Genomic DNA, 26,942 nt, shown 5'->3' with positions numbered 1-26,942 from the left:
CCTGGAAATCCCAATAAAAGAAAGGTTCCTTTAATTCTGGTTTTGCCCTGGTGGGCTATGAATAGAGGCTAATGCAGCAGGAAGCAGTTTATTATTCAGCTGCCTCATTCCTGCCAGGTCCACCTTAGGATGCCAGGGAACTTTCAAAAACCATCAGCTGCCAGCTGTGTCTAGATGAAGTGCTGGAGCTGGTCATGGGCTGTAAGGGTTCAGTAGATATGGTTGCAGGCATAAGAATCAGCCACAGAAACTCCCTAGTCTGCCCTTGGAATATTGAATGGTTATGTCCGGGCTACTTGGTGTGATGTTTGGACAGGCAGCATTGGCATCACCAGGAAACTTGTTAGAAAGGCTGAGTCTTGGGCTCTACTTCAAATCTAATGAATCAAGATCTGCTGTTTAACAAGATCTCCAGGTGATTTGTATGAGCATTAAAGTTGAAGAAGCACTACCTTTTCACTATAGTCTGTAATATTTCCCATGGTGCAGATAAGAAGCATCAAATGTGGTCAATTACAGGACAGTGGGCCAGAGAAATCAATGTAAAGTTGATTTCTCGAAGTGGGTGGTTAAGTATTTCTTGTTTCTGCTAAGGCTTTTAACGCTCACATCTACCTCTTGTTTAAGCATTCTGTGGGATTTTCCTAACATGTTTGATTTCAGATTTTAATATGTGTTATTTGTGATTTTAAAAGTTGATATATTCACCTGATCCTTTCATTCGTTTCAGCCTTTGTTTCTTCATTGATTTTGTGAATTTATACATGCACTAAGTTTCTATTTCCTGTTTCATTTCAACATATATGATTACTGTTACACACATGGCTTCCTAATGCAATTAGTTGAGAATTAAGAAGAGAGAGAGAGGCAGAGATAGTACTTGAATGCTGGTACATAAAAACATTTGTCTTGTTTTTAGTTGCTATATCTTTTGAAGAAATTATATATTTCAGCTGATATTAATCATATTATTACAGTGAAATGAACACATTTTGTTTTCTATGTTGAAATACAATGCATCTGTATTTACTGTCAGTTACCTTCTGCTATATTTGAACAAAGTTAAGTTTATTTACTTATTGTAACAATGAGATTGTAGACCATGAGGAACTGTAGATCTCTTAGTAAGAGGATGTTGGGAAGGGTATCTTATGGGATTTAGTCTTGTGTTAGGTAATTCTGGGGAGGGTTTAAAAAAGTGAAGCTTTGCTCTGAACTGGATATTGGTTGAAAATGGGAGGAATCTGTGATAGAAAATTTTTTTTTTTTTTTTACTTTTTACATTTTTATTATTTTTTTTTTAGTGTTTTATTTTTTAAATTTTAAAATCTTTAATTCTTACATGCGTTCCCAAACATGAACCCCCCTCCCACCTCCCTCCCCACAACATCTCTCTGGGTCATCCCCATGTACCAGCCCCAAGCATGCTGTATCCTGCGTCAGACATAGACTGGCGATTCAATTCTTACATGATAGTATACATGTTAGAATGCCATTCTCCCAAATCATCCCACCCTCTCCCTCTCCCTCTGAGTCCAAAAGTCCGTTATACACATCTGTGTCTTTTTTCCTGTCTTGCATACAGGGTTGTCATTGCCATCTTTCTAAATTCCATATATATGTGTTAGTATACTGTATTGGTGTTTTTCTTTCTGGCTTACTTCACTCTGTATAATCGGCTCCAGTTTCATCCATCTCAGCAGAACTGATTCAAATGAATTCTTTTTAACAGCTGAGTAATACTCCATTGTGTATATGTACCACAGCTTTCTTATCCATTCATCTGCTGATGGACATCTAGGTTGTTTCCATGTCCTGGCTATTATAAACAGTGCTGTGATGAACATTGGGGTACATGTGTCTCTTTCAATTCTGGTTTCCTCGGTGTGTATGCCCAGAAGTGGGATTGCTGGGTCATAAGGTAGTTCTATTTGCAATTTTTAAAGGAATCTCCACACTGTTCTCCAAAGTGGCTGTACTAGTTTGCATTCCCACCAACAGTGTAGGAGGGTTCCCTTTTCTCCACACCCTCTCCAGCAATTATTGCTTGCAGATTTTTGGATCACAGCCATTCTGACTGGTGTGAAGTGGTACCTCATTGTGGTTTTGATTTGCATTTCTCTAATAATGAGTGATGTTGAGCATCTTTTCATGTGTTTGTTAGCCATCCGTATGTCTTCTTTGGAGAAATGTCTATTTAGTTCTTTGGCCCATTTTTTGATTGGGTCGTTTATTTTCTGGAATTGAGCTGCATAAGTTGCTTGTATATTTTTGAGATTAGTTGTTTGTCAGTTGCTTCATTTGCTATTATTTTCTCCCATTCAGAAGGCTGTCTTTTCACCTTGCTTATATTTTCCTTTGTTGTGCAGAAGCTTTTAATTTTAATTAGATCCCATTTGTTTATTTTTGCTTTTATTTCCAGAATTCTGGGAGGTGGATCATAGAGGATCCTGCTGTGATTTATGTCTGAGAGTGTTTTGCCTATGTTCTCCTCTAGGAGTTTTATAGTTTCTGATCTTACATTTAGATCTTTAATCCATTTTGAGTTTATTTTTGTGTGTGGTGTTAGGAAGTGATCTAGTTTCATTCTTTTACAAGTGGTTGACCAGTTTTCCCAGCACCACTTGTTAAAGAGATTGTCTTTACTCCATTGTATATTCTTGCCTCCTTTGTCAAAGATAAGGTGTCCATATGTGTCTGGATTTATCTCTGGGCTTTCTATTTTGTTCCATTGATCTATATGTCTGTCTTTGTGCCAGTACCATACTGTCTTGATGACTGTGGCTTTGTAGTAGAGCCTGAAGTCAGGCAAGTTGATTCCTCCAGTTCCATTCTGCTTTCTCAAGATTGCTTTGGCTATTCGAGGTTTTTTGTATTTCCATACAAATCTTGAAATTATTTGTTCTAGTTCTGTGAAAAATGTGGCTGGTAGCTTGATAGGGATTGCATTGAATTTGTAAATTGCTTTGGGTAGTATACTCATTTTCACTATATTGATTCTTCCGATCCATGAACATGGTATATTTCTCCATCTATTAGTGTCCTCTTTGATTTCTTTCATCAGTGTTTTATAGTTTTCTATATATAGGTCTTTAGTTTCTTTAGGTAGATATATTCCTAAGTATTTTATTCTTTTCGTTGCAATGGTGAATGGAATTGTTTCCTTCATTTCTTTTCTACTTTCTCATTATTCGTGTATAGGAATGCAAGGGATTTCTGTGTGTTGATTTTATATCCTGCAACTTTACTATATTCATTGATTAGCTCTAGTAATTTTCTGGTGGAGTCTTTAGGGTTTTCCATGTAGAGGATCATGTCATCTGCAAACAGTGAGAGTTTTACTTCTTCTTTTCCAGTTTGGATTCCTTTTATTTCTTTTTCTGCTCTGATTGCTGTGGCCAAAACTTCCAGAACTATGTTGAATAGTAGCGGTGAAAGTGGACACCCTTGTCTTGTTCCTGACTTTAGGGAAATGCTTTCAATTTTTCACCATTGAGGATAATGTTTGCTGTGGGTTTGTCATATATAGCTTTTATTATGCTGAGGTATGTTCCTTCTATTCCTGCTTTCTGGAGAGTTTTTATCATAAATGGATGTTGAATTTTGTCAAAGGCCTTCTCTGCATCTATTGAGATAATCATATGGTTTTTATTTTTCAATTTGTTAATGTGGTGAATTACATTGATTGATTTGCGGATATTGAAGAATCCTTGCATCCCTGGGATAAAGCCCACTTGGTCATGGTGTATGATCTTTTTAATGTGTTGTTGGATCCTGATTGCTAGAATTTTGTTGAGGATTTTTGCATCTATGTTCATCAGTGATATTGGCCTGTAGTTTTCTTTTTTTGTGACATCTTTGTCAGGTTTTGGTATTAGGGTGATGGTGGCCTCATAGAATGAGTTTGGAAGTTTACCTTCCTCTGCAATTTCTGGAAGAGTTTGAGGAGGATAGGTGTTAGCTCTTCTCGAAATTTTTGGTAGAATTCAGCTGTGAAGCCGTCTGGACCTGGGCTTTTGTTTGCTGGAAGATTTCTGATTACAGTTCCAATTTCCGTGCTCGTGATGGGTCTGTTAAGATTTTCTATTTCTTCCTGGTTCAGTTTTGGAAAATTGTATTTTCTAAGAATTTGTCCATTTCTTCCACGTTGTCCATTTTGTTGGCATACAACTGCTGATAGTAGTCTCTTATGATCCTTTGTATTTCTGTGTTGTCTGTTGTGATCTCTCCATTTTCATTTCTAATTTTATTGATTTGATTTTTCTCTCTTTGCTTCTTGATGAGTCTGGCTAATGGTTTGTCAATTTTATTTATCCTTTCAAAGAACCAGCTTTTGGCTTTGTTGATTTTTGCTATGGTCTCTTTTGTTTCTTTTGCATTCATTTCTGCCCTAATTTTTAAGATTTCTTTCCTTCTACTAACTCTAGGGTTCTCCAATTCTTCCTTTTCTAGTTGCTTTAGTTGTAGAGTTAGGTTATTTATTTGACTTTTTTCTTGTTTCTTGAGGTATGCCTGTATTGCTATGAACTTTCCTCTTAGCACTGCTTTTATAGTGTCCCACAGGTTTTGGGTTGTTGTGTTTTCATTTCATTAGTTTCTATGCATATTTTGATTTCTTTTTGATTTCTTCTGTGATTTGTTGGTTATTCAGAAGTGTGTTGTTCAACCTCCATATGTTGGAATTTTTAATAGTTTTTCACCTGTAATTGAGATCTAATCTTAATGCATTATGGTCAGAAAAGATGCTTGGAATGATTTCAATTTTTTGAATTTATCAAGTTTAGATTTATGGCCCAGGATGTGATCTATCCTGGAGAAGGTTCCATGAGCACTTGAAAAAAAGGTGAAATTCATTGTTTTGGGGTGAAATGTCCTATAGATATCAATTAGGTCTAACTGATCTAATGTATCATTTAAAGTTTGCGTTTCTTTGTTAATTTTCTGTTTAGTTGATCTGTCCATAGGTGTGAGTGGGGTATTAAAGTCTCCCACTATTATTGTGTTACTGTTGATTTCCCCTTTCATACTTGTTAGCATTTGTCTTACATATTGTGGTGCTCCTATATTGGGTGCATATATATTTATAATTGTTATATCTTCTTCTTGGATTGTTCCTTTGATCATTATGTAGTGGCCTTCTTTGTCTCTTTTCGCAGCCTTTGTTTTAAAGTCTATTTTATCGGATATGAGTATTGCCACTCCTGCTTTCTTTTCGTCTCTATTTGTGTGGTATATCTTTTTCCAGCCCTTCACTTTCAGTCTGTATGTGTCCCTTGTTTTGAGGTGGGTCTCTTGTAAGCAGCATATAGAGGGGTCTTGTTTTTGTATCCATTCGGCCAGTCTTTGTCTTTTGGTTGGGGCATTCAACCCATTTACGTTTAAGGTAATTATTGATAAGTATGATCCCGTTGCCATTTACTTTATTGTTTTGGGTTCGGGTTTATACACCCTTTCGTGTTTCCTGTCTAGAGAATATCCTTTAGAATTTGTTGGAGAGCTGGTTTGGTGGTGCTGAATTCTCTCAGCTTTTGCTTGTCTGTAAAGCTTTTGATTTCTCCTTCGTATTTGAATGAGATCCTTGCTGGGTACAGTAATCTGGGCTGTAGGTTATTGTCTTTCATCACTTTAAGTATGTCTTGCCATTCCCTCCTGGCCTGAAGAGTTTCTATTGAAAGATCAGCTGTTATCCTTATGGGAATCCCCTTGTGTGTTATTTGTTGTTTTTCCCTTGCTGCTTTTAATATTTGTTCTTTGTGTTTGATCTTTGTTAATTTGATTAATATGTGTCTTGGGGTGTTTCGCCTTGGGTTTATCCTATTTGGGACTCTCTGTGTTTCTTGGACTTGGGTGATTATTTCCTTCCCCATTTTAGGGAAGTTTTCAACTATTACCTCCTCAAGGATTTTCTCATGATCTTTCTTTCTGTCTTCTTCTTCTGGGACTCCTATAATTCGAATGTTGGAGCATTTCATATTGTCCTGGAGGTCTCTGAGATTGTCCTCGTTTCTTTTAATTCGTTTTTCTTGTTTCCTCTCTGATTCATTTATTTCTACCATTCTATCTTCTATTTCACTAATCCTATCTTCTGCCTCCGTTATTCTACTATTTGTTGCCTCCAGAGTGTTTCTGATCTCATTTATTGCGTTATTCGTTATATTTTGACTCTCTTTTATTTCTTCTAGGTCCTTGTTAAACCTTTCTTGCATCTTCTCAATCCTTGTCTCTAGGCTATTTATCTGTGATTCCATTTTGATTTCAAGATTTTGGATCATTTTCACTATCAATATTCGGAATTCCTTCTCCGGTAGATTCCTTACTTCTTCCTCTTTTGTTTGGTTTGGTGGGCAACTCTCCTGTTCCTTTACCTGCTGAGTATTCCTCTGTCTCTTCATCTTGGTTATATTGCTGCGTTTGGGGTGGCCTCTTTATATTCTGGTAATTTGTGGAGTTCTCTTTATTATGGAGCTTCCTCACTTTGGGTGGGGTTCTATCAGTGGCTTGTCAAGGTTTCCTGGTTAGGGAGGCTTATGTTGGAGTTTTGGTGGGTGGAGCTGGGTTTCTTCTCTCTGGAGTGCAGTGGAGTGACCCGTACTGGGTTATGAGACATCAAAGGTTTGGGGATAATTTTGAGCTGCCTGTATATTGAGGCTCAGGGGAGTGTTCCTGTGTTGCTGGAGAATTTGGGTGGTATGTCTTGTTTTGGAACTTGTTGGCCCTTGGGTGGAGCTTGGTTTCGGTGTAGGTATGAAGGCATTTGATGAGCTCCTATTGCTTAATGTTCCCTGAATTCAAGAGTTCGCTAATGTTTTCAGGCTTTGGATTTAAGCCTCCTGCTTCTGGTTTTCAGTTTTATTTTTACAGTAGCCTCTAGACTTCTCCATATATACAGCACTGATGATAAAACATCTAGGTTAAAGATGAAAAGTTTCTCCACACTGAGGGACACTCAGAGAGGTTCACTGAGTTACAAGGAGAAGAGAAGATGGAGGGGGTAGTTAGAGGTAACTGGAATGAGATGCGGTGAGATCAAAAGAGGAGAGAGCAAGCTAGCCAGTAGTCACTTCCTTATGTGCGCTCTATAGTCTGGACCGCTCAGAGGTATTTACAGAGTTATACGGGGAAGAGGAGAGAGAGGAAGTAGACAGAGGTGACCAGGAGGATAAGAGAGAGGAATGAGTAGGAGAGAGACAAATCCTGCCAGTAGCCAGTTCCTTAGGTGTTCCCCACCGTCTGGAACACACAGAGATTCACAGAGTTGGATAGAGGAGAGATGGGGGAGAAAAGAGACAGAGGCCACCTGGTGGAGAAAAAGGAGAGTCCAGAGGAGGAGAGAGTGGTCAAGCCAGTAATCTCGCTCTCAGGTAAACTTGGGTAGTGAAGTTTGGGTTTTAAATGTACAAAATTGACAACAAAAACCTAAGAGCAAAGATTAAAAATCTGTTTTTGAAGACAATGGTCTGCTTTTTTGGTTGCCTGATGTCCTCTGCCAGCCTACAGAAGTTGTTTTGTGGAGTTTGCTTGGCGCTGAAATGTTCTTTTGAGGAATTTGTGAGGGAGAAAGTGGTCTTCCCGTCCTATTCCTCCGCCATCTTTCCCTAACTCTGTGATAGAAAATTTTAATAATTCTTAACTAGAAGGCAAGAAAAGAGGTGTGAGACTATAGCTGTGATTGATAAAGATATTAGCCAGGATATGAGGACAGTAATTTTTGTGTCCTTGCATTTGTGTTCCACACAGTTACAGAATGGTCTTGTTTTTGCCTTGGTCCATCTTGGTCACCAGGTGAACTTGTCTGATATTGGTGTTCTCAACTGCTGATGTCCAGTAGGCAAACACCACAGCCAGGCTATGAGTGCCTGGCCAGCACTTGGATGCCAGAGGCTGCTTGTCTCTTCATCAACCATTAAACTTTTATCAATACCGTTTGTGAAATTCATTTTGCTTCAGAATTTGCTAGATTCGTTTTCCACATTTACTTCATACTCTGTATCAAATGATCCAAATGCATACTATCATAAAGATTTCTATATTACTTTTGGCTATAAAAACCTATATGGAAATTCTAACTTGCATATTGAATATTGGAATCATTTCAATAGTTGATGGCAAGAGTGGGACAGGGTATTTGGAATTTGGACTGTCCTAGGAAATCTGAGAAGTGCAGTCATCAAACCTATTCTTCCCTACTTTTAGCCTATTGGCCCTAATGCTTCATTAGCACAGCATTTTGTGATCTCATTATTTGGAATTTTATTTTGTTTAAACCTCCTCTAACGTATGTTTAAGTAGGGTTGATTGATTTTGACTTCCTTGGAAAATCCAACTTTTCTTAAAATTCAGAAAGGAAATTATAAAGATCTGCTCTTTCACTATATGCCAAAATGTAAACTTATGTATAAATTCTGTATTATAAAAAAGTTGGCCACATTTTAGAAATACTTAAGCACTTGTAACAATCATTTAGAAAAGTCAATCTCTCTGATGATGCAATTGAATCGGTCTTATGTTCTATTGGAAAGTGGCCAGTTGACCATGATTTCTATTACTATAGAATGAGCTCTGGAAAAGCTCTCAGTACCTTTACCCCACGATGAGTTGTGGGTCTGCATGCATGTGTACAAGCTTGTTGGAGTCCTTCTTCACTGGAATAATATGATTTTGTATTTGCATAACAGTTTTATGTTAAGAGATTCAAAGGGTTGTACATACACCATCATATCAATCTTCGAGAAGTCCCTGGAAGCAAAGGGAGTTTTGTTCAGTTGCTTAATCATGTCTGACTCTTTGCAACCACATGGACTGCAGCACACCAGGCTTCCCTGTCCTTCACCATCTCCTAGAGCTCACTCAAACTCATATCCACTGAGTTGGTGATGCCATCCAACCGTCTCGTCCTCTGTCGTCCCCTTCTCCTCCCACCTTCAATCTTTCCCAGCATCGAGGTCTTTTCCAGTTGAGTCAGCTCTTTGTATCAGGTGGCCAAAGTATTGGAGCTTCAGCTTCAGCATCAGTTCTTCCAGTGAATATTCAGGACTGATTTCCTTTAGGATGGACTGGTGTGATCTCCTTGCAGTCCAAGGGACTCTCAAGAGTCTTCTCCAACACAACAGTTCAAAAGCATCAATTCTTCAGCATTCAGCCATCTTTATGGTCCAACATCACCATTTTCTTTTCATGTACCCTTCTTTTTTTTTTGCATTTTATTGAAGTGTAGTTAATTTGCACTGTTGTGTTAATTTCAAGTGTATCACAATTGATTCAGTTATACATACATATTCAGTTATATGTATGTAATATATATTCTTTTTCAGATTCTTTCCATTACAGCTTACTATAAGATACTGAGTGTAGTTCCCTGTGCTATACAGTAGATCCTTGTTGTTTACCTATTTTATATACAGTAGTGTGCATCTGTTAATCCTAAACTCCCAATTTAATTAATAGAAAGAAAAGAAGCAAGAGAGAATAGAAGTACACCAAATGATTCTTGGGTCTTCATTTCACTTGCTTAAAAACGTCTAAGGAGAATCAGTTCAGTTGCTCAGTCATGTTCGACTCTGTGGACACATGTCTAAGGAGAATAGACCCAGACATATGCAGTAAGAGATCCTGCAACCCCATGGAAATAGCTTGATGTCCTATTAACCCCATGACACTGATGGTAGATATCACATGACCACACTGATCGGGTTGAGTGGGAAGCCTGAATCATGCTATTAACTGGATCCCCAGCCCCTGCCTAGGGCAGAGAGTAAAATGACACCATGACCAATGCGATATAGTCATCAGAAGTGAGAGAGATAGATAGATACACAGACAGACAGACAGACAGATAGATATCCTATTACAGATGGAGCAGATGCATGATTTCTAAAGCCCATATATGGTTGGAGAAGGAGGATGGCAGTCAGTGTTTTGTTTCTGGCTTGCTAATGCTCTCAGTGTTAAGCCTCCTGAATTTACTTGGTCATCCCCTTAAAAGACCATCATTTAGGACCAGGAGGGATCTGAAACCTTAATCACATAAAGAAATGGCTTTTTTATATAACCCAAGATGATCCATTGTGTTTATTTGCATTCTTAGAAAATTTTCCTGCCTGTTCTTCCCCCAACATGTCCAGACAAACTGACTTTCCGTTTTAACTGTTCTGTAACTTATTACTAAGAGGACAGTTCCTTCTGGCCTAATTATTTCCCCTTGAGCAATAAACAATTATCTTTAGAGACTTCCCTTGGCAGAACTGAGGATAGTCTACCTCAGTCTTCATTAGAATCCACTTTGGGAAGTCCCTTTAGGAGTTTACTACTATTTTCAGTGTTTCGTTCTTTCAGTACATTTTAGAGCTTTAGTAAATTGCTGTATGCAGTCAAGCTCTAAAAATTATTTAAAGACTTGAAAGCTGAAGTGAACAGCATGTTCGAGGAGCGGTATACTGTTGGGAAGTTTGGGCCACAGGTGGTTTGCTCACAGTGGTTGAAGAGAGGTTGAACTCTACTTTTGGGCCTTACTGTCTGCCTGTGAGGTGTTGATTAGCATAAATCTGGCCCACCCAACTGGATTAAACCTAAAGAAGAGAAAACATAGGAGTAAATGGTGGTGTTGATGCTTTGTGATCAGGAAAATAAAATTTAAGTGTAGTGAATGGTTTATAGATTTGCAGTGGCCTCTTAGAGACTTACAGTGAGTCATTGGTTTGGCTTCATGAGTATTTTCTTGTAGGCAATATTTTCACAAATTTCAAGGCCAACTAGAAAGGTATTTTATTTTTCTAAGAAATGTAAGAGAGCTTTATGTCCTTATTTAAATGTACTCAGAACTTTGCATATGGTGTTTATAAATGCCTTTCTCATCCAGCTACGTATTGCTGGCCTGTTGTATTTTCCCCTTGTGTCTTCATATATATGTTTAGGGTTCTATTTCCATGGCAGGGTATGACCACACAAACATATGAAAGGTAATTGTATAGTAGAGGAAGAGATTTGTGCGCATACATATGCATGCTCGAAAACTAAAGAGTCTGTTCATTTATTCTCATGTATCCTTACTTAAAAGCATAAACTACCCAACTGTTAAACTCATTGCTATTTGTTCACAGTAATGGAAATCTTGCAAATTAATTTCATTAAGTCTTCCTGTGTACAAGGTTCTGGAAGTACAACCTTGAAGTATGTAAAGAGTGTAACAAGCACAATTTCTGTCCTAATGAGGTCATGAGGTTTTTCATATACGAATTGATGTTTAAAAAGAAGTCTATATATATGCAATGGAATAGCACTCAGTCATAAAAAGAATGGAATGATGCCATTTGTGGCAACATAGATGGATCTGGAGATTATCATACTAAGTGAAGTAGATCAGACAGAGAAAGATAGATATCATATGATATCCTTATATATGGACTATAAAAAGTGATACAAATGAATTTATTTACAAAACATAAAAAGACTTACAGAAATCAAAAAGAAACTAATGGTTACCAAAGGAGAAGGAAGGTGGGCCCATGCTAAATAGAATGAGAAATATGCAGAATTTGACCACTAACAAATGTCTCCACTCCAGTGAATCTCAATTTTAATATCTAGAAATGGAGTTACTACCCCATTGACTGTAATGTGGGGTTAATGTCTACCTCATCTATTTCTCAAGGATATTAAGAGAGTTAAACAAGCTGATATGTGAGAAAGTGCTGTCAAACTATAAAGCACTATGCAAACTGTAAAGTACTATCCAGACATCATGATGGTAACTTTTACTAAATAGAAAAACTAAACTAGTTTTTGTGCAAATTACCTCAGTGCGACTGTTCTTCTTTGGAAATGTCTCCTAAAATTGCCATCTGACTTCATTTATGTATGTACTCTTTGAAGCTATGTGATTTAGAGCTGGCATGCTTCATTGTAAACAAATAGCACTAAGCTCACATCACCCTAGGGGTTCAGTTCAGAACAAGAAGGACTAGAGGCCAGTCTTTTAGTGATTGCTTCAGTCTTACTGAGAAGACCAGTAGCCCACGGCCCCAGCTCTAGCACCTACATCAACTGTCCTCCTTCAGCCAGCATTAAAATATGTCATGAAGTCTTTTAAAATTAATCAAAATTAACATCTTCTCTTTTGTTTTACCTTTTCTTTTAAAAGCCACTTATGATGTTTTCTCAAGCCCTACAACATCAGATGAGCCTGAGATATCAGAGCCCCACACAGGTACACCCAGCCTCTCCATTCCTTTTTTTGGATGCCAGGTATTCTGACAATTTTTGCAGAGTGAAAAAATATCCTCTCTAGAGCTCCACAGGAGAAAGGTGGCAGTCTTTGTCAGGGAGATGAATTCTGCCCGCTTCTCCCACTGAACAATAATATCTCCACATCCTCCAGTAAATAAACTCTGCATATGTGGGACATGCAGAAAGATTAGGTTGCCTCTCAGGCGCACTAAATAATAGCCTAGTGCTCTAGTGATCAGAATCATTCTGAAAAGGTTTTAGAATTCGGAGATTTCCCTGGAGTAATGGTTCTCCATAGGGGGTGATTTTGTTCTTTCCCACTGAGAAAATATTCAGCCATGGCTGCAGGTATTTTTGGTTGTCACCAGTGGGGAAGGTGTTACTGACATCTAGCGGGTAGAGTCCACGGATGCTGCTAAACCCCTGCGATGTACAGGAAAATCCCCACAGTAAAGAATTCTCCAACCCTAAAGGGCAGTAGTGCCAAGGTGACAAAGCCTGCTTTAGAGCAATCATGCCACTCATTTGTCTACAGAAGTTCAGTTGGGTCTAACTTTGGCATTCACTTACTGCGCCACCTATAGTGAGTTTAATTCAGTCTGATGGTTTCTTCTAGCAAGTATTTTGTTATACACTTACTAAATTAGGTACTGCAGGAAATTCAAAGTAAATAACACTGGTCTCTGCCACACAAAGACATATGTCTGGTATTTTGGGGGGTGTGTGTAGCCATATATGGGCACCATGATAAATACAGGCAAATAATTTTAAACAGCAGCAGAAATTTTTAAAAGATGAAACAATGTTATGAGCAGATTCAGCTAGCAATTAAGAAACAGAAGGAAGGAACCAGAAAAAAAAATTGAAAACAGTTGAATGTATGAAACACTGTTTTATCATGGTGTCTAACGTTTGAAGTGTATATGTTTTTAAACATGAGCTCATCTTCAGCTCCTAATGAATCACTAGTTTTAAAATGTTGGTCAGCAATCTCTCAAGTGTTCTTAATATTTTTCCCCATTTGAGCATAATTTATTACTCAGGAATTTGTATTTTATTCCTGGGGCCTTCTACTGCTTTTATAAATGTTGACATTTATTCCAACAGCAACAAGCGATCCACTTCTGGACTCTGTCCCACCTAAAACTTCTAGAACTCTTGAACAGCCAAGGGCAACACTGGGTAATGTTTTTAACAGAAAAATTCTACTTTGTTTTCCATCAAAAGAAAATCCATGTGAATGCCTTTCTTCCAAATGACCATTTCATTCCATCACATCTAATCATTTATTTCTTTCCTTTTTCTGAATATAATATATATTTTTCCCTACAATACAGGCATCTTATGTTCCATTTGAGGCTCTCTCTCTCTCTCTCTCATTTTTGAACTGTAATGAATGATATTTTTTCCATCTTTAAAGGAATGAAAAGCTTTGAAAATTGCATGGACATCTTCATCATCATTCCATCCCATCCATCTCATATGTTTGTGGCCTGTATCACCCCTCTTCCGTGCGCTGAGTCTGCCTGGAGTCAGCTACTGAACAATTTCATCCTGACCTTTTCCCCACTTTAAATTGTCTTTTCATCCAGTAGCTTTCCAAGACAACGTGCATTTTTCATCCTTCATTATGTCCATTTAGCATGTGCTTTGTATCACCATCTAAAAGCATGTTGAAGCTCTTAAAATACCTCATTTTAACTGGAATTACTTGGTGGGATGGGGTGTTTGTGTTTTCAGCTCCGAGTGAAACACCATTTATTTCTCAAAAACTGGAAATCTTTACCAGTCCTGAAATGCAGTCTACAACATCTGGTAATTAATGACCTCTGTATAGTTATGTACTTTGAAAGAACAGATAAAGAGACAAAAAGCAGAAGTCACGCTGACCTTCTCAGAATATTTTCAATAGTAAACATTTCCCTTCATTCTCTACGATGAGACTCTTCAAAGAACTGGGTTATCTGTCATTCGTAGTTTTGTGATAATCCTTGAAGAATTTCCATAATCCTGGTCTCTATTTTTTAATTGGGGTAAAATTAATATATAACATTGTTAGTTTCAGGTGTATGATGTAACAGTTCTGTCTTTGCATATATTATTTTGAAGGATGACTCCCTTTCTATAGTTCTTTCAAATTTACAAACCAGAAAATAGCAGCAAAATTATAGATGATAATTCTTTTAAAATATGTTCCCTTCAATGAGCATATTAGATACCACTTGATCAGACTATTTTTCTCAAGATAGTCTAAGGAGCAGCAAGTGGGCTCTACAGTCCTGGATATGATGAAGAAAGATGAGTAAGACAGTAAAATAGCTTTCAGTCTATAATAGAAAATTACTGAAATAATGAAGTTCATTAACTCCTGATAACGTTAGTAGTGAGCTATAGAATTAAAGAGTTCTGAATGTTCCATTCTCTAAATCTCAAATATCTGTGCTTCTCCCATGCTGTTGGATAAATCATCTTTTGAATAATTAACTGCACCTTGTGTTCTTAAATCCTTCAAGGGCCCTCCCTTTCCAGTACACTTAACTGAAAAATGTGTCTTCTCATACAAACATTTAATTTCTTTTGGCTCAATCAGTACTTATTGAACACCTATGCTGGGCATTCTAGGGATATAAAGAAATAGAAAGGAGTTCTTGACCTCAAAAAAGTTTGTAAGTTTACAGTTACAATCTTATTGACCCCTGGGAAATATCATTTACCAAAGCTATATTAAATCTTCTTTCAGCTCCCCTGCAAACTACATCTGTCCCTTCTACACCCAAACGACGCCTCAGGCCCAAAACACCAAGAACTAAACCTGGTAAATAACTGTCTATTTAACCTTTCAGGATATTTAATTCCAAGTAGAAATGTCCGTGTACTTATTATAAAGAGAAACGATTCTGTAGATTAAAGATGCTCTATAAAATTTGGAATTAGCTGAAGATGAATAATTAATGTAAAAAAACAAAAGTCAAACATTTTCAGTAAGATTTTACTGAAAATTATGTGAATGATATTCTTTTTTTCTGGAAATATTCTTTTTAGATCAAAATAATACATAGAGGTTTTTTTTAGGTACTTCAAGTCTTAGACTGAAAAAGAGGAGTCTACTGCCCACCTTCTACCCCTGAGACCTATTCTCCAATTCTTTAATATATTTCTTTTGTATTTAACTCCACATTTCTAAGTAACAATGCTTATGCTGCTATTTCTTTTTCGATCAGTTTCAGTGAATGATGTTTTTTACATGCGAACTTTGGTATAAACATAGAAACAGTCACATATAGTGATTTATACGGTCCCAGTGATACATAATGTCATTTATTTTCCTGGTGAGGCATCTATATATGTGTTTATCAGGCTGACAGTTCCCATATTTGTTGCCTACTATGTTTTCAGTTTTGCACTAGGGTGATGGCTGAGATGCAGAGACTGTGACTCTGGCTATCCAATTGCTCATAATCTTAAAAAAGATAATATATCATGAATGATGAGAGCAACATAAGATGGTATAACCTGCTTGTAAGACTCTCTTAGAGTAGAAGCTCAGAAAAGCAAAGTAAGAGCTGAGGATATAAATATCAGAATATGTGTCAGGTTTAGGCAGAGGAAAAGGGAAAGGGAACAGCATGTATTATGGCACAGAGTTGGAGGTGGAGGTAATTTATCAATCTGGAGGTGCTAGTCTTCATTGTTAAAGGGTACACTCAGACTCATGCTCAATAACCAGGCTTTGATTATTCCAGTTTTTTTAATAGCCTATACTATTATGACAATTTTAAAATTCTTTACCCCAACTTTTACGCACTGCATACTTTTTAAACACTGACTAAATATGACAGGATTTTAAAAGGGTCATTCAGTTCCTCTTTAGAGGATTTTTTTAATTGTTTCTAGAGTATGTTAATTTTTTTTCTTTTTCCCTTTCCATCACCAGAAAGAACCACAAGTCCTGGAACAATTACACCTAAAATTTCTAAAAGCCCTGAACCTAGACGGACAACAATGGGTAACGATGTGTCCTTAGTAGATGGGTTAGTCCATTTCACCACAGAAAGTCCAGTATGCCAGCTTTTATGCAATGTCTCAATCACTGTTCGAACTGGATCATTTCAACAGTACTCAATATCTCATAGAGTACATCAACTCCATGGCTTTCATAGTTTTGGATAGCTGGCACTGTGGTTGGTGGATGTGAACTCAGCATTTGTACCTTGGAAAGCTGTGTCTTATATATAATTCTCCATTTTAGGGGGTAAGGCCCTCAAGTTCAATTTCAAACTTCATTTAGAAAAACAGCTTTCTGTTATGGTGTTAGTAACATTTCTTTACGCCACAGATCACAACATTATACATATCAGTAAATATTACTTTTGAAACATTTCTTTTTTCGAGTGCTTAGAAACTTAGATATGGCTGAGAAATGTGAAATAAGGTGCAAAGTCATTACACTAATTTTCATCTTTTAATCCTGGGTTAAAATCACTGTCATATTTTGTATAGTAATGGTGACTCATGGCAAAGCCTTTTTTCTTAAAATGCTTTTTCAAAAGGATGAAAATTTATTAGTATATTTTCATTAAATACTGCTCTATGAAATACTATTTTTTTAAGTTTATTTTCTAATGGAATATTTCCAAAATCATCCAAGATGGTGAGTTTATAGCACTTGAAGTATAGGTTTTCTTTTTGTAGTTTCAGACACGGAAATGTCTAAATACTGATTTGATGATCATTTTGTTTCTTTATTTTTCCAGCTCCCAGTAAAACACAATTTATTTCTTTGAAACCTAAAATCCCTCTCAGTCCAGAAGTGACAGACAGCAAACCTGGTAATTACTCTGAGCTTTGTTTTGATATTATTTCAAATGTAGGGTTGAAAAATTGTTTTATGCCACTCTTTGGAGCAAAACCTTCTGATTCACACTTTGGTATTTGATTCATCTTTCCATGGAAAGAGCAAAAATGTGATGAAATGATGTCATTAGAGCCAGCTCCTCTGATATTATCATAGCATCTCTTTGAGCTGTGTGGTGTTTCATTATGTGCATGACCATCACAGAGAAAGCACAGAAACAGAGTGGAGGAAATGATTGAGAACTCCTTTGTCTAGGACTATGAAATAGTTTCCAATACCAAAGTTGCTGGGAGTTCAGATCAGCAGCCTTTCAGCTGAGAAGTGGAGAAGTCTTTCCATCCCCTCAGAACTCTGCCTTGTTTGGGGCCTTCTCAGCTCTCAGGGTGCATGACTAGTAAGGGTTATAGTCTCCTAATGTTCCATGACTTCTTTCTAAACTGGGGCTGATTTCTGAACACTGACTTTTGTTTACTTCTCAGGAGACATTAATTTGCTAAAGAAAAGTAGGTGTTTTGTTTTTGTTTTTGTTTTTTTTTTGCAGCAAGGGGTTATTCTATGTATATAATTAAAAACAGGTAATTCCTTGCATAAGGATTGCAGGACATGTTAAATAATTAAATCTTTCTTTTTCTCTATCTATACAGAATCTATATAATAGTCTGAAATGTTGATTTATGAGATTATAAGGGGAACTTTGTCACAACTCATTACTGTCATAAAAATTTAATGCCTTAGCTTTGGGAAGAATATATTTCTCACTGTAATATGGATTTTTCATTAATGTGTATTTACAGAGTAGGATTATTAAAGCAAAAGGTTGCTTAAGTGGGCATGGTTTGTCTTTTTGCAAAGACATGGGTAAGGAAGGAAAATGGAACTGCTCAGAAAGAGAATTCTCATGACTCCTTTAAAAAGGGCAGAGAGATTTCCAGGTTTTGTAGGCATCAGAAGGAAAGAAATTAGGGCTTAGGCAAAGGCAGTATGGTTGATGCCATGACCAGGAGTGAGGTTTCCAAGTCAGAGAAACTGAATGAAGTACTCTCACTAAAAGAGGTTGTTAGGAGAAAGAAGCATAGCTAATAAACTCAAGGACTCTAGGGGTTTAACTCAAAGAACTCTGACAGCTGAGAGAAGGGTTTCCTGTACATTTATTTAAAAATTATGCCCAGAGGACTTTGGAATAAGGTAGTAACTGTTACATTTAGGCTGTATTTTGAATAGGGTCCTCTCACCAGGTAGACCAAGAAATATTACATTATGTTTGGGTCACCAGCTTTAAATATTTCTCTAATTATTTATGTTGTTACAAGATAAAATTTAAAAACATTGAAAAAATGTCTCTAAATGTTAATTATCATTTGCTCGTGATAAGTTATATTATCAATGTTAGTGGTTTCTGGAAATAAAAACATTTCTGAGAGGAAATTCATTAATTCAAATTAGGGTGGGAGAGGGTTCTTATCACTCTAATGTATTTGAACAAAAATATTTCTTAATTTGACATTTCCTTTTAAAAATGTGATAAATTATTTGGAAGCTAGCGGGCTTACATTGCTTTGATTTCTACCTTCTTATCACCTAAGAATATTTACTCTTTTCCCCTAACAGCAAGTATCAATACTTCATAATCTGTGCCTAAACTTAAGCCGGCTCAAGTTGACTTTGAGTGGCCTGAGGCAACACAGAGTAATGACAGTTCTCCATAAACCACTGTTTGGGTGTTAGTTTTTAAAAATGTATTCATTTTATGGCAACCACCATTATAGCTCTGTTAAAGATTTCTTTTGTAGCCAAGGTTCAAGAGAGCAAGTAAACCACCAAAAGCTTTTTGATTTGAGCCACTCCTTGACTTTCCCAGTCCTTTCCTCATACTCGTATTTTTCCTTTTTCACTTTCCATGAAGGCTGCTTTTCCTTTGGCTTTCCTTTGTGGTTAAGCTAATGAGTAAAAACCCACACTGGTTTTGGCTAGCAAGCCAAATCCAGCGCTTTCTTAAAAATCTCAGCCATCTACTATGTCCCAGCTTGTCTGCCTCATCCAATAAGAATTCTTTCCTTCATAGTTAATCATTAAGATTGTAATGACATTTGGCTTTTCGAGCTTTCAAAGATCTGCAGAAAGGGAGAGACCTCCAATCGTGGGTGTTTATTGTACTCAGTTCTGACATGGCGGATGGAACAGTAAATGGTACTCTAGCCACAAATCCATCAGTGACTTTTTGTTTGTTTCATGCTGAGCTGATTGGTGTGGTTATTTGTGCATCACTCAGCTTTTTTATGGAACACTTTTTTATCTTTATCCATAACACGTTAAGGCTGAGATAGAGGAAATCTTATCAGAAGATAGACTTCTTAATAACCACTGACTATAATAGTTTCTTATGTGGGTGAATTGGAAACTTAGTTGATAGGATGCCATACCTATTTGGCCTCAGTCTCAGGAACTGAAAAATGCTGATTTTTCTTTATAAAATTAAAACAGCGGCATTCTTTCATCTTTGTGAAATCTAAAGATGCTAAAAGTAGCAAATCTTACTTTTTCATACTTTTAGAAGGCAACTGTGTGGAAATTAAAACATTAATTATAATCTTGAAGTTTCAAGAGAATTTTTAGTTTTTGCTATTTTCAGATGTGGATGTTTTGTGATATTTATCATATTTGATTACTGATATTTACTATTTATTTTCCCTTTTTCCTGTAGAATCTGAGGCATTCAACTGCCACTGCCCCCCCTCAACACACACACACATACTTTTTACTTTTCTTAGTGTACTTCTATCTGATACATTACTACAGCTTTGCCATTCATCTGTTATACTCTATGACAAGTTCATGAGAAATCAGAATTCTTTTTTTGGCCACAGACATTCTGATAAATTATGCTACATTTCAGTAACACCTTGTGCTATTATACCTTGCTTTCAGACAAGTGAAAATATTCTCAATCCAAATTGTTTATTATTATATTTTCCTTTTTAGTCTCTAAAACATCACTACTTGCTTCTGCCAAACTTCCCACACCCTGTAGTCCAGAAATATCAGACATAATTCCGGTAAATGTAATTTAAGAAATATCTAAGTACACAGTGAGTTAAGTTCTGTTAAGTTGGTCAGTAGGGACTAGATTAATTAATTTCTTCCTGTAAGGATAAAAATGTCAAAGAATCTTTACTTTGTTTTCTGCTTCAAAAATTGATTTTCTTTTTATTTTCTTCTGAAAGAAATCAACTCTTTTTGTGCTATAGAATAGGAAAGCTATTGGATCATCTTCTTAAAACAAAACAAAAACAAATAGTTTTTGTACCAAACTATACTCAGCATTTCAGTTCAGTTCAGTCGCTCAGTTGTGTCTGACTCTTTGCGACTCCATGGACTGCAGCACGCCAGCCAGGCCTCCCTGTCCATCACCAACTCCTGGAGCTTACTCAAACTCATGTCCATTGAGTCAGTGATACCATTCAACCATCTCATCCTCTGTCATCCCCTTCTCCTCCCATCTTCAATCTTTCCCAGCATCAGAGTCTTTCCAAATGAGTCAGTTCTTCGCTTCAGGTGGCCGAAATATTGTAGTTTCAGCATCAGTCCTTCCAATGAATATTCAGGACTGATTTTCTTTAGGATGGACTGGCTTGATCTCCTTGCAGTCCCAGGAACTCTCATCTTGTCCAACACCTCAGTTCAAAAGCATCATTTCTTCAGCACTCAGCTTTCTTTATATTCAGCATTTACTTACTGCCAATCTGAATGGCCTTGGAGAGTTTATCTGTCAGAATATTTAGATAATATTATTAATGAATTTATTCAGCATTTCATGAAATGTGGAGACTACTTTCTAACTTCTGCTGATTTGCTAATTTAAATGGAATAAGTTTCACATGTAAATCAATTTGTTCACCAGCAATAAGTAGTAGTAAATATGATGAATACCATATGAACACCTGTGGCCCTTTTTAGACTGTAAGTTCAATTCCTGTTTTTTTGGTGAACCAATATCAGCTCCAGTGAGGCTGAAAATGATCCAAAACTAACAGAGCTCAGATATGGTTACAGGTCTGATGGATCTGTTGCCATTTCCCATCTTGCTGTCCTGAAGAAAATAAAACGGCAGGTGAATGACCTCTGAAAGGCTACACTGACCTCCTTTTAAAGTAATATCTCCTCAGGCGCTAGGAGCTGTAGTGGAGAAAGTAGATAAAGATCAACAAGAAAAATTAGAATTCTCAATTCTTTCTTCTGTTGTAGTTTGTGTAGAGGCTGTGGGTGATGGAGTTTTATTTTGTAAGCCAATAGAACCTGATGGCTTTCCACTGAGAGGACACATGTTATGGTAAAGGACCTTTCATTTCTACCTTAGATGGTGCTGTCAGCGTCCCCCTTGATAATGTTCACTTTTATTGCAGCCCCAGAACCTGAGATTCTCCTACCATCACAGCCGCCAATAGGTAATGAAGTTTCCTCTAGTGAGTGAAAAAGAATTCACTTACTTTCATACTTACTATGTCCAAGTTCGTCCTTAGCTTTAGATTTTTTTAAAAATTGTTTCTTCGTTGTCCTTCAGATCTTGCTTTCAGCTTTCTGCCAGAAGATAAGCTCTCTGCTGGCTTGACTAAGCAGAAGCTCTGAGACAGCCATACTGATTTTGACTTGCCACATTCCTTTTTGTCCCTTCTTATATCTGAGGACTGTGTCCTGAGCTTGTTTTAACCTCATTATTCCCCACAGAGGACCATGGCTTCCCCAGGACATATTTATGCTTTCATTTTTAGAGGTGGTTTTTTTTTGTTTTGTTTTGTGTTTTTTTTTTTTTTTTTGCTTTCAAAACTTGAACATTTGTAAATTTTCTTTAAAAGCGTTATGGTCTTTTCAGCTCTCAATATCCTGATAGTTCACTAGGAAATTTATTAAGTAAGAGAAAGAGAAACACTCACCCCCAATCTTTATAGCTTTTTTTCTTCAAGAGAGCAAAACTGTTCTGCTGGTGCCATCTTACCGAATTACCCGCATTTTCCTTCATAATATGAGCTGTTGGTTACTTTATTGCATTCACATCTTCCAAATGAGAGTCATGCTTTCTTTTTTTTCCACTTTCTCTTTCCAAACTTAAATGACCAGCTGCATTTTTGTTCATTTTGTCAAGAAACACAGTAATCTCTTTACATAGAAAAGCAATTTCTTATATGAATAAAAGTGTCATCATGTATGTTTGCTCAACTTAGTACTGAAAAATTAATCATTTTTCATATTTTAATAAAGTTCATCATTTTTCCTTTGATTTTGATTCCTTCTTGGTCATTTTTCATGCAGTCTTAGAACCTGGAACGCTGGAAACTAAATCTTCAACAACAACATTAGGTAATGCAGTGAGTGACCTACCTTTGTTTCCTCTCTTCCTGACTGCTGGCATCTTTATTAAATAGGCTCACAGTAATGGATTTGTTCATTAATGTTCACTTGTGTGTGAGAGTTCACTATTCTTTTGGGGGAAATTTTTAATTCTTGTAGTTCAAAAACTAGATCTTGTTCTTAAAAACTTGCCTAACTTGAAATAATTTCTGAATTCAAATCCATTTTACACATGTTACTGATTTGCAGATTTTTAAACGCTAAGTGAAAAAGTTTTGTTTTGAATCTTAGGCCAAATAAATTTTAGTTTTTATCCCTAGAAGCTTCTATTAATAAAAGTAACTTTTCTTATATTCCAGTTGAACATAATATATCTTGAAAAATTTTATGAGATTGTCTTCTCCAAGCTATATAAAGTTCTTAGTTTCTCAAGTCAAAAGAGAAAAATAGAGAGCTCTCTTGGAGTTATTTATTAATATTTGGCAAAAAAAAAAAAAAAAGAAATCCCACAACTCATTTTTCAAGACCTCATTCAACTGGGTAAATAATGAAAAACAGAAGGATACATGTCTGCAATAAATCAGAGGGCTTAAATATGCTTCTAAGATGCCCATAGTATTGATGGTCAGTTTGTAGGGTCGCTGTTCATATATTAACCAGCTGATTTTCTTTCTTCAGCTCCACCAAAGACCAAACGGCCAGGTCGTCGTCGCCGCCCTAAAACCACACCTAGTCCACATGTGCCCAAGTCCAAACCTGGTAAATGTGCCATTCAGGGTTCCAGTTAACACAAAAAATGGAATATGGTGGTTTCTGACATAGTAGTTATCTACACCTAAATGGAGATGGGAATGGCAGCCCATCCCAGTATTCTTGTCTGGAGAATTCCATGGACACAGGAGCCTGGCAGGCTATATAGTCCATGGAATATAGTCCAGGCTATAAAATCCATGGGGTCACAAGTCAGATATGACTGAGCAACTGTCATTCACTCACCACCTAAATAGCTGGGCTGCAGGAATCAGTGTAATTTATTTTTATATTTAAGCATCTGTACTTTCTACATTCACATTTTATGAATACACTTATATTTTTATTTGTAGTTATTGAGTATACAGAGCAATAAGTTGGGCTTCTAAGTGGATCATTAAAGTAGGGCACCAGAAAAATATTTTATGAGACGTATATTCATGGCAGATTAGGTGTCGGAAACCAATAGGGAGAAGAGGGGCAAATGGGAGAAATAGAAAGGAAAATTACACTTAGAAAAAGTACCCAGTTTAAGTAAAGATGGAAGAGTCATGTTTCCTTCTCAAGATGCCATTTCTTGACATAATTAGTATTTTCGGTTTTTTGCCTCTGTAGCTCTGGAACCTGCGGTGGTACCACCGGAACCCTTGGTGCCCACAATCGGTAATTTTGCTCTCCCCCAATTCCCTTCTGGGTTGTCACTTTTCTTTTCCTGCCCTGCACCCAGGCGTGACTGAAGTTCTGCACTGTGTCACAGTTTTGTTCCATGTGTTCCCTCCCCTTTCCTATTTGGGTCTGAAGAGCCTGAAGATAGGAGACTTCTAAAAGATTTCTGTGTGCTTTTTCAAGGAAGGTCTGTGGTTTTGGTCACAACTTCCTGGTTTTCCACAAACCCTCTGTCCTTCCATCATGTGTCCTTGTGTTGAGAAAACCATCTACTCTTCCTCAGGGACTTCTGTGCTCATCCTGGACTTGGCAAATGGCAATGTTTTAGTCCAGTGTCGTGCATACCATTTCATTGCTTTATTCGTTGAACTTGTAAGACTTTATCCCTTTCAGAAAGCTGCATGAAAGAATGGCTTCTTCAGCTTTTCTATTTCTTCAAAGAATTTTTTTTAGTATGTTCTGGTAACCAAAGACACATGCATTTTCCTTGGTCTTGGGTCCAAGATAAAAGTAGTATAGTCTTTATAACTTGAGAATATTAGAAGTCTCAAGTTGATTTTACCGTTTTCAGTCCTAGTGTTGTTTGATTATAATTATTATAATTTCTCAGCATTCACAATAAATTTGTCACTGACTCACTTTAGAAAATTCCAGAAATAACCATGTGACACTGTGTATAATTTCAAGTATTTATGGATTATTTTCCTGGTTTCCTACTAAGCAAGTTTCAAATTTCTACATTATTGTTTTTATACTGAAAAAAAACTATCAATTAAGAAACATAATGATTATACTTGTCATTTTAAAAATTACTTATACGAAAAAAGTAATTGTAGTTCTTCTTACTTTTGCTGAAAGACATATTTTGAACATTTCCTGAAGGCTTTTTGGTTTCAGAAGAATTAGTAAGAATGGACACATTTCTCACCCTTTCCACCCCAGGAATTAATTTTGTTGTATAGTCACTAAATTTATATAATCTCTTTGCTTGAGCATGTGTCCTTAATTATGACATGTCCTTAATTATAACCATTATGCTAATTTTTAATACCTTTCTCTTAAGCATCAAAATGACACAAAAGGCCTAAAACTACACGTAGACCAGATGTACCTCAAGTCCAGCCTGGGTAATCCCTACTTTCAGTACTAGGAAAACAGTGTGTAACACTGATCACATTCACAGCTCTGCCATGACTCTAATTATGGCCCTTTTCTCTTCAGACTCAAAACCAGCAAAGCATTTACTTTCTAAACCCACAGCAAAGCCAGATACGCCACCACCTATATCCGGTAAACATAATTTCCAATGCTTTGACTTAAGATGCTTTCTCTTTGGGGATGTTGCTGAGAATGCTTACAATTTGTCATGTTGTAAAGCATAGAAACCTAATACCATGATTTCTTTGTTCATTCTTTTCAAAGTAGCCACACCGATATGTCTACTTCGTTCATTTCATGTGTTAAATGAACAAAGCAATGTTTGGGAAATTAGTAAAATTTATAACAGATTGTCTGGGCTTCCTCAGTGGCTCAGTGGTAAAGAATCCACTTGCCAAGGAAGAGACTTGGGTTCAATCCCTGGGTTGGGAAGATCCACTGGAAAAGGAAATGCCAACCCACTCCAGTATTCTTGTCTGGGAAATCCTCTGGACAGAGGAGCCTGGCAGGCTACAGTCCATGAGGTTGCAAAAGAATAGGACTCTATGACTTAGTGACTAAACAACAGACAAAATTTTACATCTGATTATCTAACAGATTCCATTTTTCTCTAAGCATTTTCAGGCTTTGTTTTCTCAGTTTGTTTTTGTAATGAAAGCTTGTTTTTCTTTATGTGGAACATTTTCGAGAGTGGTTTCTGCAGCAACCACTAGGGAGGCTGATCCTGTGTTCCTCCTTTACAATCACATGGAGATTGACTTTCTCTAAAATACCTTATATTTTAAATGGTACCTATTAATTGATTTTCTACCAAATAAAAAGATACTATGTAACAGTTCTAAAAATTCAATTGTTTTTCAACTGAAGGTTTCTCCTAAGATTCCAGTTAGTAGAGATGTTACTAAGAGAACATCTATCATAATAAGTCCATCGAGAAGGCAACTTATATCAACTTAGAATAAAACCAGTTTCTGTATCCTATGAATTAAGCATTAGTGAGAACCTAAAAGTCTTCCTTTCCTTACTTTTGTTACTTATATCTGTTTATTTTTTTATGGTGCAGTTTTTGAGCCTGTTACATCTGAGACCGAAGCGCCATCCACAAGCATAGGTAACGATGGATGTCTTCCCTTTTGGTCATTGTTTCTCTGAACTCACCCCTCTCATCTCTGTCACTCTCTGTAGTGTCTTGTGTAAACAGTGGTCATTCATCCACGTTTTCATTCATTCCCTAAAATTGTTTGCTATTTTCAACGGGAAACTTTTTCATATCATTAGGTATTACATCTGCAGCTCCGCTTGTTACTCCTGAATGTGAACTGTTCTTTGATCACCTTCAGAGAGATTGCTTGCAGCACTTGATGTTGCCAAGAGTCACAGATGCTCTCTCTGTGCATCCTTCAAACCAGGACATTGTTGAAATCTCTGCTTTTATATGTGTATAATTTATGATGTGGGAGAGAAGCAATGAAAAAGCTGATTGGGGCTTGAAAAAGAATACGTAATCATCTCTTTCTTGCGGAAGTCCTTTCTTTTGTGACTTCATACTGTTCCATTGTAGCTGGAGCTTACTCTTGATAAGTTCATCTTGTGGTGTTGAATTCCAAACAAAACAGGAATTTTCCTTTTTTGTTTGAGGGCAGTCAGCTTTGACTATTGTTTTGCCTTGTAGTCCTCCCTTTCCTTCACTTCTGGATACCATGTTTTCCATTAGTTCAGAAAATGTTTTCAGATGTGGCTTAAGATTACTCTATGCTGTGTTACAGAGAGTTGGTGATAAGATATTTTTGATTTTACATTTAATTTTCTGGACTTAATTTAAAATAGAGACACTAATTTAAAACCAAGGAGTCATAAATCTAAGTTTTGTTTTGATGCACAATTCAGTCATTACAGAATATTATAGAATTATAGGAACCCTGTTTATTCAGACAAAAAGTTATTACTT

General features: G+C 36.7%; 1 protein-coding gene across 50 annotated transcripts in view; it reads left to right on the top strand.

The window, feature by feature from the left end:
• Positions 1 to 26,942, top strand: part of ABI3BP (ABI family member 3 binding protein) — a 293,296-nt gene that overhangs the window by 152,906 nt on the left and 113,448 nt on the right. For 12 of the 50 annotated variants that reach the window (XM_060416783.1, XM_012189014.4, XM_060416792.1 and 9 more), the window contains exons 15-26: positions 12,137 to 12,202; positions 13,330 to 13,404; positions 13,963 to 14,037; positions 14,963 to 15,037; positions 16,157 to 16,228; positions 16,977 to 17,051; positions 21,478 to 21,519; positions 22,382 to 22,429; positions 23,099 to 23,179; positions 23,786 to 23,833; positions 25,058 to 25,126; positions 26,058 to 26,105. In XM_060416783.1, the coding sequence (XP_060272766.1) occupies positions 12,137 to 12,202; positions 13,330 to 13,404; positions 13,963 to 14,037; positions 14,963 to 15,037; positions 16,157 to 16,228; positions 16,977 to 17,051; positions 21,478 to 21,519; positions 22,382 to 22,429; positions 23,099 to 23,179; positions 23,786 to 23,833; positions 25,058 to 25,126; positions 26,058 to 26,105 (774 nt within the window). The remainder of the gene's footprint in view (positions 1 to 12,136; positions 12,203 to 13,329; positions 13,405 to 13,962; positions 14,038 to 14,962; positions 15,038 to 16,156; positions 16,229 to 16,976; positions 17,052 to 21,477; positions 21,520 to 22,381; positions 22,430 to 23,098; positions 23,180 to 23,785; positions 23,834 to 25,057; positions 25,127 to 26,057; positions 26,106 to 26,942) is intronic. The other 38 variants (XM_060416836.1, XM_060416790.1, XM_060416825.1 and 35 more) reach the window with 7 other exon arrangements.

Source organism: Ovis aries, chromosome 1, assembly GCF_016772045.2.
Source record: "Ovis aries strain OAR_USU_Benz2616 breed Rambouillet chromosome 1, ARS-UI_Ramb_v3.0, whole genome shotgun sequence".
Classification (NCBI taxonomy): Eukaryota; Metazoa; Chordata; class Mammalia; order Artiodactyla; family Bovidae; genus Ovis; species Ovis aries.
Note: the sequence above shows the minus strand (reverse complement) of the source record. Positions and strands in the feature narration are given on the sequence as shown.